At 46.4% G+C, this 14,337-nt stretch overlaps 1 protein-coding gene across 1 annotated transcript in view; it reads right to left on the bottom strand.

Moving 5' to 3' along the window:
- Nucleotides 1-4,206: 4,206 nt before the first annotated feature.
- The window catches only part of LOC146181146 (uncharacterized), a 63,422-nt gene continuing 53,291 nt past the window's right edge, over nt 4,207-14,337 (bottom strand). Inside the window, exons 8-9 of the mRNA XM_084575716.1 lie at nt 13,396-13,556; nt 4,207-4,742 (exon numbers count right to left, since the gene is read on the bottom strand). Of these exons, the coding sequence (XP_084431842.1) occupies nt 4,533-4,742; nt 13,396-13,556 (371 nt within the window). The 3' untranslated portion in view covers nt 4,207-4,532. The remainder of the gene's footprint in view (nt 4,743-13,395; nt 13,557-14,337) is intronic.

The raw sequence follows: 14,337 nt of genomic DNA, 5'->3' as shown, positions 1-14,337 counted from the left end.
AAAGAATTACAAGAAATGGTTGTTGCGGGTAGCGGTTCTTATTGAAAAAGAAGAGAAGCGTAGCAAAGCTCGCAATAAAATAAGGGTGGCGAGGGGAGCAAATAAAATCAAGACGTTTTGGAACGCAAGCTGGATGCAACGAGCGCAGAACATGACTTATCGGTTGGTTCATAGGAAGGGAAAGGCGCAGTATCTGTCACACTTGCTCTGTGGACACCTGAACCGCGCCGTAAGGGAGGGGATGAAGGTGGGAGTGAAAGTGGATAGAGAGAAAGGGGAGCCGTAGTGGAGGGCTACGGAGTAATTTCGACCACCTGGGGATCTTTAACGTGCGCTGACATCGCACAGCACACGGACGCCACTTCGTTTCGCCTCCATCGAAACGCAGCCGCCGCGGTCGGGATTCGATCCCGGGAACTCCGGCACAGTAGTCGGGCGTCTTACCACTGCTATGATGGGTTTAGTTTGATTTGTGGGCTTTAACGTCCCAAAGCAACTCAGGCTATGAGAGACGTCGTAATTGAGGACTCCGGAAATTTCGACCACCTGGGGTTCTTTAACGTGCACTGACAACGCACAGCACACGGGCGCCTTGCTTTTCGCCTCCATCGAGGAGGAGGAGGAGGAAAAAACTTTATTAAACGAGCGAGTTTGGACCCTTCAAGGGCCCAGGGCCACCGCACGGCCCTCACATTACGCGCATGTGTCCAGGTCACGTAGGGCCATGGCACTGGCACTCCGGTCCACACATCGAAGTTGTATGTCCAGGTCCTGCATCGTAAGGAGGGCCTCCCATTCCTCCCATGATCCGATGGCGGGCTGTCCCTGAGGGGGAGGATCGGCAGGGCAGCCGAAAAGAATGTGGTCCAAGGTGGCGTGCAACTCTCCACAGAGAGTGCACTAAGGAAAACGGGTCGGTATAAAATAGGCGTTGAGGGGTGAGAAGCGTTCGGGTTTGAAGACGCCTCCAGAGGATTTGTTGGGAGTGAGACAGCTGGGAGTGGGGAGGGGGGTAGAGTCGACGGGCAAGGCGTGCTTGCTGTGTGAGCTCAGAAAATGTATGTGCCCGCTCCCTCGAGAAATCCTGGCATGGGTCGCCATTTGCCCGGCTAATAAGTCCTCGGGCTATGTTATCGGCGGCCTCATTTCCGGGATTGCCAGAGTGAGCCGGCACCAATATAAGCTCATTACGCCTGTCAGAATTCAGGGTGCGCATTCTCAATATTTGCCACGCGGGAGAATGGACGCGTCCGCGGGCAAAGTTAAGTATGGCTGTTTTGGAGTCGCTAAGTATGTAAGCCGCATCTGTTTGGGCAATTGCCTCCTCTGATTCCTTGATTCCGCTGCTTCTTCCGAGTTACAGGGAGGGTCTATGAAGTGAGTGAGGGGGCTGCTGGATTGTAGGCGACAGCTACCGGACGGTCTGAACCATATGCAGCGTCCACCCAGCGGACATCCTCTGCAGTCCCATAGTGTTTATAGAGAGCTTTGACTCGCGCAACGCGTCGGGATTGATGGTGTGCTGGGTGGACGTTCTTAGGAAGAGGTTTGAGGATAAGCGCTGAATGCACGGCCTGAGGGATAGGGTTTAACTCTTCAGCATGTGCGGGTATGCGAATGACGAGAGTGTCCAGTATATGTCGTCCTGTTTGCGTGCCAGCCAACCGAAGGTACTGTGTGTACCGATGTGCCTCTATAAGTTCTTGTATATTGTTGTGCATTTCTAGTTTTAAGAGCCTGTCCGTGCCAGTGGTCTTCGGTAGGTTGAGCGCTGCTTTGGTAGTCATGCGGATTAAGGCGTTGATTTTATCTTTGTCTGCACAGGAGAGGTTCAGGTAAGGAGAGGTGTAAAGAATGCGACTGAGCACAAAGGCATGTAGTACCTTTAAATTGTCAGCTTCATCTAGGCCGGCTCGTGAGTGTGAGACCCTTCTCAAAAGATGGATGACGAAGTAGGTAGACTGTTTTAGTGCCTTCAGGGTAAGGTCGTTTTTCCCCGTGTCCTGTAAGTTCAGACCAAGAATGCGGAGGTTGGGGGTTTGTGGTATGGGAGTATCGTGCAGATAAATTGCTATGGGGGCGGTAGGAACACGCCGCGGCCGGAGTAGAAAGAGTGCTGACTTTGTCGGGGAGCATTCAAGGCAAATTTTTTCCGTGTGGGTAGATATAGCTGTGGCCGCTTCTTGAAGTGTAGATTTTATGTCTCCATCCGAGCCGTATGTGGTCCAAACCGTGATATCACCCGCGTAAATGGTGTGTCCCAAGTGTGGGATACTGCTTAAAGCCTTTGCCAGCGGGATCATGGTAATATTAAAAAGGAATGGCGACAACACTGCGCCTTGCGGGGTGCCAATGTTACCAAGTGTGAAAGAGGGGGTCTGTATATCATCTATATGCAGGGAGGCGGTGCGTCCGTTCAGGAAGGCCCTGATATAGTTATAGGCCTTAGGCCCTAGCTGCAGCTCTTGAATGCCTTGCAGGATAGCACTGTGCGTGACCTTATCAAATGCTTTGGGGTGGTCAACTGCCAGTATTGCTCTGGTGTGGTGTGGCATATCATTGAGGATGGCATTTGAAATCTGTAGTAGGGCGTCCTGCGCCGATAAATGAGCTCGAAAACCTAGCATGCTATGGGGATAGTCCATGGGATTCCATGTGTTGCGTAAGACGGGTGAGGATGACATGCCTCCATCGAAAAGAGGGGCCTTCATCCTGTACTTAAATTATTTATACTGATGATTATATTACTTGAGACAATGCTCTATACTGTTTTTTTTTTGTTGCATTTATACAAGGACTGTAAATCAAAATTTTCTTACAGCGCTTTACGCTCAGAGTCCTGCAATCCCAATAGTCGCTGTAATTATTACGTGCCTTCGCAATTTTTCAGATTCTGCCAAGTGAACAGTTTATTTCAAATTATTCATTGCCTGTTCTGAAACAGACGCTGAGTACTTTGGCTGGTGGTTGAATGGTGGGGTTCATATAAGCAATTCCCTTGCAACATCTCATGTCCATATTGGTTCAAATCTTCAAAAAGAAGTCATAGCTATGTTTGCAATTTAAGTGATGTGCTGAGCGATAATTTACGATGTGTACAAGGTGCAATGACAAAGATTTTGAAGTATTTAAATGTGTGATGTATTTACCGATGATAATAATAATAATTGGTTCACAGGAAGAGAAAGGCGCAGTATCTCACGCTTTCTATGTGGACACCTGAACCGCACCGTAAGGGAAGGGAGAGAAAGGGGAACCGCAGTGGAGGGCTTCGGAGTAATTTCGACTGTAGGAGGCGACACGTGGATCTTGCTAACTGCCTTATGCTACGCGGTGGTGTACCTCACATTGCTAACATTGCTAACGTAATTCATTCGCTGAAGACATTCAACATGAAATGTGTTATTTTTAATTCGATGGAGGCGAAACAAAGAGGCGTCTGTGTGCTGTGCGATGTCAGCGCACGTTAAAGATCCCCAGGTGGTCGAAATTACTCCGTGGCCCTCCACTACGGCTCCTCTTTGTCTTTCCACTTTCACTCCCACCTTCCTCACTTCCCTTACGGCGCGGTTGCGGTGTCCACAAGAAAACAAGTCAGTTTTTTTTTTCGAAGAGTTTGCCACAAGGCATAAGTTGGGAAAGGGGGAAAGTTACCGCGCCTTTCCCTTCCTATAAATCAATCAATCAGTGTTATTTTTAAAGTTGCAGATGACAGGTTTTGAATAAAACTGCACGTACAAAAAGAGCCACAGAGCAAGTTTATTGTCCTGTCGCATGCCCATAAGTGCATTATGCTTTAATTTTACGAGATAGGCGTTCACAACTTCACACTTCAAAAATGGCTTCATTGGGTCAATATTTTGAAGTCAATATTAAGATATAGGCTTGACACAAAGTTTTAGAGATGTGCGGAACGGCTGTAGTAATTTGTTTTGAAAACGTTTAAGGAAGGCAAATGCTCTAGGTTCACGGCACTAGACCTATGTCGAAAAATGAATGCTCCCTCTTCATCGAACCCTTCCTGCGGCTGCTTTTCGGTGGAGGCGAAAAGCAAGGCGCCCGTGTGCAGTGCGATGTCAGTGCACGTTAAAGAACCCCAGGTGGTCGAAATGTCCGGAGTCCTCCACTACGGCGTCTCTCATAGCCTGAGTTGCTTTGGGACGTTAAATCCCACAAACCAAACCAAACCAAACCAAAGCCATTGAGATCTTACTAATATTAGGTTGTAATAAATCTGCACGAGGCGGAGCCACCTTTAAATTTATGCTAGCGTGGGCGTAGCTGCGTGTGGGTGTCCAATAAAGTTTATATTTTTTGACTTCTTCGCTATAATAAGGTTGTCAGGGGCCTGTTCAAGAAAAAAAGCCTCGCTATTAAATTTATACAAGGGCGACGTTTCTCCGAAGAACATCGCAAACACGACAAAGAAATCGTGTTTTCATATTTACTAAATTCACTGCGAAATACGCGCAGCAGTAAAACGAAAAACAAAAACGGTTTCAGCCACTCAAACAAAGAAAAAATGCGCGTCGTTAAGCAGGCGCTGGTGGAGCTGGTGCAGCGGGGTTGGCGGCACCCAGTTCGCCAGCGGGAGTCGCGCCCGCTGTACCATCAGGTGGCGCAGCCGCGTCATCAGCCCCTGGTACAGCCCCATCAGTCGGCACCACTCCGGGTTCACCTGCACCCACTGCTCCAGGATCGCCAGCTGCAGCGCCTCCTTCGCCGGCCTCTGGAACGGCGATCTGCGGAGAAGGCAGGCTCTCAAAGTGGAGCACGTTTCAGCAGTGCCTTAAAAAAGCCAGAGCATTACGGCAAAAGACGTTCGGCGTTATAGTCTGCGTTTACGAGAGGTAATTAATTTCCAATGGTTCCTTCTACTGAGGTGAATGGCATAGACGTTGGCACCTGGTAGCAGCATGTGGAAAATACGGAGCCAGACGAGTAAAACCAACGCGGAATAAATTCGACACAACCCAAACATGCCAACATCACGAGCTCTTAAGTGGGCTGGGTGCGCCATTCCCGCTCCAGTTCTTTAATAGGGCTCTTTCTGCAGGCTTTTTCTTCTCTTTAACCTCCCAGCAAACAATACAAAGACGGCGCACTGTCTGTTTGCGTCGCCGCGACAAAAAGTGCTTGCTTTCTAGATAACTTGCTCTCTAGATGAAGATTTCATGATCTGTTGCATCAGCAGGTAGGAGGCTCTTCCGCCGGGCTATGTCTCGGACTCCAAGCGCTCTCCGCTGCAAAGTGTGCTACTTCGTTTCATTCGAACTCGCATGGGAGTTAGGAGCAGGCTGCGTGAATGCCAGAAACTATGTGGTGTCCAGTCTCAGGCTGCAGAATAAACACCTGATCGTGCATACCCCCGTATGCACTAGATGGCATTTATGTGTGGCCTTCGGCGCGCTGTGTGCTGTCGCGAAGCGGGCTCGGAAATATAAGGGGATTTTAAAAGCACGAGAGAACAGCCACACACAACGTATTTCGTTCAGCGCCGAATTTTAATAAAAAAGATGTGCTTTTGGTATCAAACAATGCACTGTGCTATCTGTTATCTCCTTTGTTCACCAATTATGCGCAAGATATATGAAGGTAGCGCTTGACGACTGACTCTGCTGTAGCCATTACGATTTCTAAGTTGTTGAATTGCCTCGTGTTGTGTCCAAGTGTAAAGAAATCAAGGGATAGTCCGACCAACCTTGAGATGCCTGCCGTCCTTTATTAGAACTCTCCTCGTTTATACCGTTTTCCCCTCTCTGGGGAATCGTGTTAAGTTTATTATGCATATGTAACCTATAGTGCTTTGTGTTGCGAGTAATGCGCGTTTTTGTATGCATGTATGTACCCAATAAATTCTCTTTATGTATCATACTACCTTTAAGCTATAGTTGCCTGCAGGTATTGCAAGCATAATCAACCAACATGCATCAGTTGACACACTGTGTCCTTGGTGAAAACGCCTCTGCTGCTCACTCACTGAATGCTTCACTTACTGCCTCAATTAATAGTAACTGATTGGAATGTTATTATAACGGAAACCAGAGTAAATTCTCCAAGCTTGTGTACGGCTAACATAATGTTTGACATATATCGAAGCATATCTGCCTTTCCGCCGCGCAACAAAATAGGAAGGCGCGTGCATAAGCATCACACTTCGCACTCATATATGCCTGCATCAGCATGAGTGACTACAATAGTGGGACACAAATCAAGTCTGTAGTTGGTTGGTTGGTTGTTTGGTTCACGGGAAGGGAAAGGCTCAGTATCTGTCAAATTTGCTCTGTGAACACCTGAACCGCGCCGTAGGGGAAGGGAGGAAGGTGAGAGTGAAAGTGCAAAGAGAGAAAGGGGAGCCGTAGTGGAGGGCTACGGAGTAATTTCGACCACCTGGGGATCTTTAACGTGTGCTGACATCGCACAGAACACGGACGCCTCTTCGTTTCGCCTCCATCGAAACGCAGCCAACGTGGTCGGGTTCGAACCCGGGAACTCCGGCACAGAAGTCTGTAGTAGCCGCCACTCAGTTTCTCAGAAGTAGTGCGCAGTTAGTGCTTTTCTGGTTATCTAAATAAGAAGCTAACCATCACACCTAAAAAGCTCAAGACTTTTGGTGCTGGTGAGTTGTTTGTTATGGTCAAATATGAAGAAGATGTGTTGTCTGTTGAGCGGAGTAATATACAGGCCGCGGGCCACTGCCCATAATTGGCAACTTTTCTTTAGGTTTTATCCAACTATAAATTAAAAACAAAATTGCTGCTATAGCACCAGGCAATTTTATTACGCTCGCCATGCGCGTGATCTAGTAATTCCAACAGAGCTCAAGTGAGAACAAAAGCGCTTCACCGGCGGCTTAGCAACCACTGCAGACCGCTAGTGCCATTGAGGACTTGCGGTTCTGAATTTCCTGCATGCATTAGCTACAAAAAGAATTCAGATCCCGTATTTGCGTGTAGCATTTCTCTCTATCATCTGTTTACCGCTGTCAAACTATATTTCGCATTCTTTACTACGATCTCCGCTTTACTGTTCTCATACCTCGACGGCCGCTGCCTCTGAAACTGAAAAAGAGCGTTTCTTGAGAGGTTTCATAATTATGCGAAAGCCTTTAATGGCTCATGCTATCGAGGACAAAATATGTCCCGCTTTTGTGGCGGCTCTTATTGGCCGAGGCGGGATGACGTCATAGAGGTCTCGACCAATCACAGAGTACCACCATAGTGTGCGCGAATGCATGCTTTTTATGGCCATATGTCAAATAATGATCAATTACTCATTATTAACTAAATAACGTAATGAATTACTAAATGACGAATATTTATTTATTTATTTATTGCCTAAATAATTAAGTACTTACTTTTTACATACTTAATGGCCAAAGTAATTAACTAAATAATACTCCTAATTAGTGCCAGTTGCCTAGTAGAATACGGCACTCAGGCTTTCGCCTTTCACTACTTTAGTCGCTAAAGTCCCTCGTAATTTTTTTATGCCACTCTGCTGTTGTGTGGATCCGCCGGTAATGGCAACAAAGAAACTTATTACCTACTGTGCCAAGATGCCTTAGTATACAAGAATTATCCATAAAAACAACATATTTGCTATCCGGCGTTTCTATCTTATCAGTCAAACCTCACTTAAAAATTTCCTTCATTGTTCTATTATGCAAGAAATGCTTTGATCAGTACGTCTTTGTAAAGTAAGTTCTGAGCGACAAAATATATTGCGGCTAATTTCTATCTTTCATGCAATATTTCCAATTGCAGCAATATGTCACTTGCGATAGTTCACGGCTTGAGTCTCAAATCTCGCAGATAATTGTAAACGCAGCTCCTGTTATTACGATACAAGCCAGTGCGTAGGATGAAGCTCAGCCGCATGGTGGTTGCCACAGTCGACCTGGATGCTATTGCTAAGGTCGCGCGATGTGTGGGTGAAAACAGACGAAAATATTCCTCAAAAGAAGGCCTGTGGAGGAAGCTGAGAGTAGCTGTTAATGCAAAAGATGACACCACAGAAACATTACTAAAAATCCCAATTTCAAATCAGAAGAATAAATTACCCAATTTTTCCCACAATTGACGGTTCAGTGAGCGAACTTGTTCCCTGGAGCAAGCAAGTACACTAAGAAAAATCAGTCATCAGAGAAACAGGGCCGCATTGATTGTCATATACTCTTGTTGCACACCTCAAACGCGCCTCGAAGGAAAAGAAAAATGTAGCAGCAACTGTGGGAGAATTATTCTCTGGATAAATTTTGGCTACCTAGGGTCACTCCAGATGTTTTTCGACATTTGTATCCGCTGGTAAAAGTTTAGTGCAGGTTTTCCTCTCGGCCACGGTGCATTCTGCCAAATTTGAGCGCCGTGTGATAATGCGTTCGTGCAACTCAACTATAGTTTGTGCAGTTTTCGTGGCTTCAGTTCACACGATTTCTGCGAGGAAAACTGCATTTGTGACGTCACTAACATTGTGCCCGCGTTACTTGCCGCTCCCTTCGTGATTATGAAATTAAGGCCCGTAGTAGGTTATCACACACATTTTATGTACAACTTCATGAATTCCAGGTGTTTATCTACCATCAAACCCCGATGCATTTTTCCAATACTGTGCATGACGTCACCATTGCGTCTACAGGAAAGTTGTTTCTGTCCATGGAGCCAGTTTAGGTTTCAATGTGTTGTGTTTCATTTTAGAAATAGTTGGAATTTCTAAGGAATGGTTTCATGTGTCAGAGTAAGGATACATCGAGGAACGTATTGGAATCCGTAAGTCAAAATAATGAAAAAAAAAATCCCGCTAAGTTATCCTTTAACGTGTTTTGATATCGCCCGGCATTAGGACACGCTCAAAATACCGCCACCGAAAGCGAAGTGTCGACTAATAAGTCAATCAGAGAAATTCACTCTGTACGTGTCAGAGCTCCAAAGCTCATATATTGCAAAATATCGGGAACAATTAGTCACCAGGTAGGGCTACAGAAGTGACATCTTAAAACGCCTAAGCGTCCTAAAGAGGCTGCAAGCCTTTTGCACTTCAAGTCACACTAAACAATACGTACATTTTTCTCTCTGGATCCTGTTTATTCCAACCGCCTTGTCTTTAAATTCCCAAAGTGTTGCTAAGAGTCATTCGTCACCTTAGGAAAAGTCTCTATACAAGAATTCACCTAAGCCGACAAACCCTTGCATTTCAGCAAGAGCGCGTTTAGATTCTTAAACCTTTGGAGCCAATTGAGCCTACTCTGCAGTCGGTGAAACTTCTTCCGAGCCTATTTATTTAGGAACTCCGTGCATGTATAATTGACAACAATGAGATGTCGTATTTTGGAACAAAAAGTGACACTCATTTAGACAATGTGGGCATGTCAGCCTTGCTATGCGCCTCACATGCTACTCTAAGAATGGTGAACACTAAATAACAAAACAAGCTCACAAATCACACATAGAAGCATTTGAATGGCACACGAGGTACACACTACCTGTGTATCCGGTCGACAGCGCTTTCGCCTTCATAGTGCTCTTGCAAAGGCAGAAAAAAATAGAGGGTCTCTTAGATGTCTCAAGAGAATGGCGATAGCCTACCCTTTCTCTCCTATTACTTGCTTTTCATTCTTTGCCTATTATCGGAGTTCGTTGCAGTGCTACATATAATTGTAATTGGTGTACAGTAAAGAAAAGGCGCAGTATCGGTCAAACTGTCTGGGAAATCGCGTGGCGTTCCTTGGTGCGCGTTCAAGTATGAGACTGCAGATGGCAGGAGCGCTAGAATGATATCCCCATATGGACCAATTCTGGCTCGGATGGAGAGATTACGTTACAACGAGCTATCGACACGTGCCGTATAGTCTTTCGTGCATCGGAACGGCCTTACGTGTACACCGGCTAAATCGGAACTCTTAGTTATAAGTAACAAAGAAGCCTCACAGACAGAACCTAATTCTCGTGAACCCATCCAGTGATATATTAACCACCCAATACCCAGGATAGCCACAACCAGGTCCTAGGCATGTTGATTCAGAAAAAAATAAAAGAGCACTGCAGAATCTGCATTGGAGTAATGCGAAAGCACGGATGCTGCTGCTGGTTACTTCTAGTTTCTTTATAGTTGCCTAATTCACTTCTTGTTTACCCATTTTATTCTTTGGTACTTTCAAATTGCGTAACAATACCTTCCTATGCCCTTTTTCGGCTCTACTTCCAATTGCATGACGTCACATCCTTGACGTCACCAAATTGACTGCCTTAATGAACTACTTTATTTTTGTAATTTCAAATTGCGCGCCAATTCCTTCTTATATCATTTTTGGCTCAACTTCAGTTTGCATGACGTCACATCCTTGACGTCACCTTAATTGACTGACTTAAATCACTATTTTATTACCTATTTGATACATTCAAACGCGGCGCCAAGCCATTCGCTAATGAGACCATTTTCGCTTTTACTTTTTCATTTTTTGCCTCTAGTTAATTACCTAATTAACTTAAACCCTATTAATTTTCCCACTCAACATTACGTCACCTTCTACCGATTGACACCACTCATTAACCTCTACGACTTTTCAATTACAACTGCTGCGGACACGGTTTTGCGCATTTTGCCTCTAATTAATTGCCTGATCACCTTATTGGCGCAAATATTTTTTCGGACACAACATTACGCCACCCTCTATCTATTGACACCCCTCATTAACCTCTGCCACTTCTCAACTACAACTGCTGCGGACACGATTTTGAGGACGTGGTCTGCGGACAAAAATCTGTGAACATAGCGAAGTAATGCTCTCACATTATTAATGCACAGAACATAGAAGAATACACCCGCTACGCGCCACGGCATACCATATAGGTGGGTTGGTTAGGCGGATTGCCATCCGCTGCAGGGGTATAAAAATTACTCGGGATTTTAGCGACTAAAGTAGTGAAAGGCAAAAGCCTGAGTATTGCATTCTGCTATGCAGCTGGCACTAATTCATCATCATCATCACCAGCCTCACTATACCCACTGCAGGGCGAAGGCCTAATCGAAATTTCTGTAATTAGCAATTAATGAATTTCAAGGAAAATATTTTATAGTAATTGAGTGGATAATTAACGAGTTAAGTTATAACCATTCAATAATTAGTCACTGAATTACTCAATTAGCTATCAATAGGTAATTGATTGATTAATTAAATAATTAGAGTAAATAATTAGTGGACCCCTAAACTGCATATCACCAATCCCACTCTGACATTGTGTGTTGGTTTATAGGAAAAAAAACTTATTGATTTATAGGAAGGGAAAGGCGCGGCACCTTGCCTCAATCGTTTTCTGTGGGCACCTCAACCGCACCGTAAGGGAAGAGATGAAGGTGGGAGTAAAAGTGGAAAGAGAAAGAGGAGCCGTAGTGGAGGGCTACGGTACAATTTCGACCACCTTGCCTCAATCGTTTTCTGTGGGCACCTCAACCGCACCGTAAGGGAAGAGATGAAGGTGGGAGTAAAAGTGGAAAGAGAAAGAGGAGCCGTAGTGGAGGGCTACGGTACAATTTCGACCACCTGGGGATCTTTAACGTGCGCTGACATCGCACAGCACACGGACGCCACTTCGTTTGACTTATAGGAAAGGAAACACGGTATCTGTCACATTTGTTCATACGGCTCTTCTTTGCCCCACCGGGATGGTGCAGTGGTAAGACTACTGTGCCGGAGTTCCCGGGTTCGAACCCGACCATGGCGGCTGCGTTTCGATGGAGGTGAAACGAAGTGGCGTCCGTGTGCTGTGCGATGTCAGCGCACGTTAAAGATCCCCAGGAGGTCGGAATTGCTCCGTAGCCCTCCACTACGGCTCCCCTTTCTCTTTCCACTTTCACTCCCACCTTCATCCCTTCCCTTACTGCGCGGTTCGTGTGTCCACTTAGCAAGTGCGACAGATACAGCGCTTTTGCCTTCCTGTGAATCAATTACTATTATTTCTTTCTCTCTTTCCACTTTCGCTCTCACCTTTTTCCCTCCCTCCCTCTACGGCGCGGTTCAGGTATACTCGGAACAAGGATACTGCGCCATTACTTTCTTATTAGGTATCATTAAGGCAGCGTATGTTCGAACCCGACCGCGGCGGCTGCGTTTCGATGGAGGCGAAACGAAGAGGCGTCGTGTGCTGTGCGATGTCAGCGCACGTTAAAGATCCCCAGGTGGTCGAAATTACTCCGTAGCCCTCCACTACGGCTCCTCTTTCTCTCTTTACACTTTCATTCCCACCCTCCTCCCTTCCCCTACGGCGCGGTTCGGGTGTCCACAGAGCAAGTGTGACAGTTACTGCGCCTTTCCCTTCCTGTGAACCAATTTAATTAATTAATTAAGGCAGCGTATGGCCCACATTCGGAATGCGTGCAAAAATGTGACACGTCCTGCGGACGACAGTATGAGCCATTAAAGGCATTCGCCTTGAAGCAATTTGCACCTAAAGTTTCGAGTCACAATACAACGCTTAGAGACTTCCGTTGTGCCAAAACAGAAGCTGTAGATGTTCTGGAGTAGTATCGAACCCAATATTTCATTTTTGATCATAATATCGCCATGGCTAACTATATTTAATGCGATTAACGCCAACGCCCCAATTTTTAAGTTTTGTCTACCGCTTAACCTCAGAAACGCTTAAGAACCACTTCTATTGATTCAAAGTTGATTTTTTAGCGTTCGACACGACGCGTGTCTAGTATTGAAAAGCGCACCTACCATATTGAGCTAGAAATGCGCAAGCTCACTTTCTGCCTGAGCTAGCCTCGGGATCTCCCCTTATGGGGCTGGTACAGGTGGGCCACCGCCGCTTTCGGTGGGGGCTAGCCTGGCACTGAATTTTTATTTGTTGTAGGCCGTCATTGCACCCGCCACCGCTGGTGGTGGACGACGGCTGTTGCGGCGCGCGTCTTCCTTTCCCTCTTCTTTTTCTTTCTTCTCTATTTCTGTTCTGCCCCGCCGGGGTGGTGCAGTGGTAAGACGCCCGACTACTCTGCCGGACAGAGTACCCTGGTTCGAACCCGACTTCAGCGGCTGCATTTCGATGGAGGCGAAACGGAGAGGCGTCCGTGTGCTGTGCGATGTTAGCGCACGTTAAAGATCCCCAGGTGGTCGAAATTACTCCGTAGCCCTCCACTATGGCTCCTCTTCCTCTCTTTACACTTTCTCTCCCACCTTCCTCCCTTCCCTTACGGCGCGGTTGCGGTGTCCACAGAAATCAAGTGAGACAGTTACCGTGCCTTTCCCTTCCTATAAATAGATCAGTTCTCTTCTGTGTGCACAAGGCAGCGGAGATGGCTCAGCTACAGTGCCAGTAGCAGGCACGTGCATTTTCTTTTCCTTCTTCCTAAAGCCACAACAACTCACTTTCTGCCGCTGTAAAACCCGCGACTTACGATTTCGCCTGGTCCACCGGCTAACCCCGCTTTGGCGGCGGCAGTTTTAGCTGCTGCGTCGTCCATTTCCTTCTTGAGGCCGGGTAGCCACGCTGCACCGGCCAGTAGCGAGGAGACGCCGGACGCGATGAACACCATTGAATAGGCGTCAGGGAACACCACTGCGGAGGCATACAGAGGGACGGGGGGAGGCTTGCGCAGTACTGGAATCTCAGTAGCGTTGCATGTCACATCTTATCAAAGCGAACACAGATGCACTAGAAACGTTACATTCGGCTCAGAACAAAACAGTAATTAAAGCAATGTTTTCTTTTTTCCATATAACTTAGAAATAGAATGCTGGACGCTCGACCGGACCTAAGCGTTATTGCACAGTTCACTTCAGTTCAGTCGTTCAGTCGTGTCCGACTCTTCGTGACCCTATGGACCATGTCACGCCACGCTTTCCGGTCTCTCACCATATTCCTAACATCCCATAACTTCATCTGCAGTGCCTCGAGGATGCCATCTAACCATCGCGTTCGCTGCCTACCCCTTCTCCGGCGACCCTCAACCTTTCCCAACATCAAATCTTTCTCCAGCGACTCCTCTCTTCTCATCAGATGACCAAAGTAGCTGAGCTTTAACTTTAGAATTAGACCCTCCAATGAGCAGTCAGGGTTTAGGGTCGACAATATCGACTGATTTCATCTTCTGGCAGTCCAAGGAACTCTCAAGAGTCTTCGCCAGCACCACAATTCAAATGCGTCAATTCTTCGGCGGTCAGCCTTTTTCACAGTCCAACTCTCGCAGTGCCCCGTATATCCAGGAAATAAAATGCATATACATAAAAGAGGCTCCCACATTTTGCCGAGAACAATGTAGCATAAAAAGTAAAAAATGCAATATTCATTGCGCGAGGAAAATAAAATCATAAAAGCCTAAAAGCGTGGCCAAAAACAC

This window comes from Amblyomma maculatum, chromosome 8 (assembly GCF_055883805.1).
Source record: "Amblyomma maculatum isolate TAMU_Amacu chromosome 8, ASM5588380v1, whole genome shotgun sequence".
In the NCBI taxonomy this organism is placed as follows: Eukaryota; Metazoa; Arthropoda; class Arachnida; order Ixodida; family Ixodidae; genus Amblyomma; species Amblyomma maculatum.
Note: the sequence above shows the minus strand (reverse complement) of the source record. Positions and strands in the feature narration are given on the sequence as shown.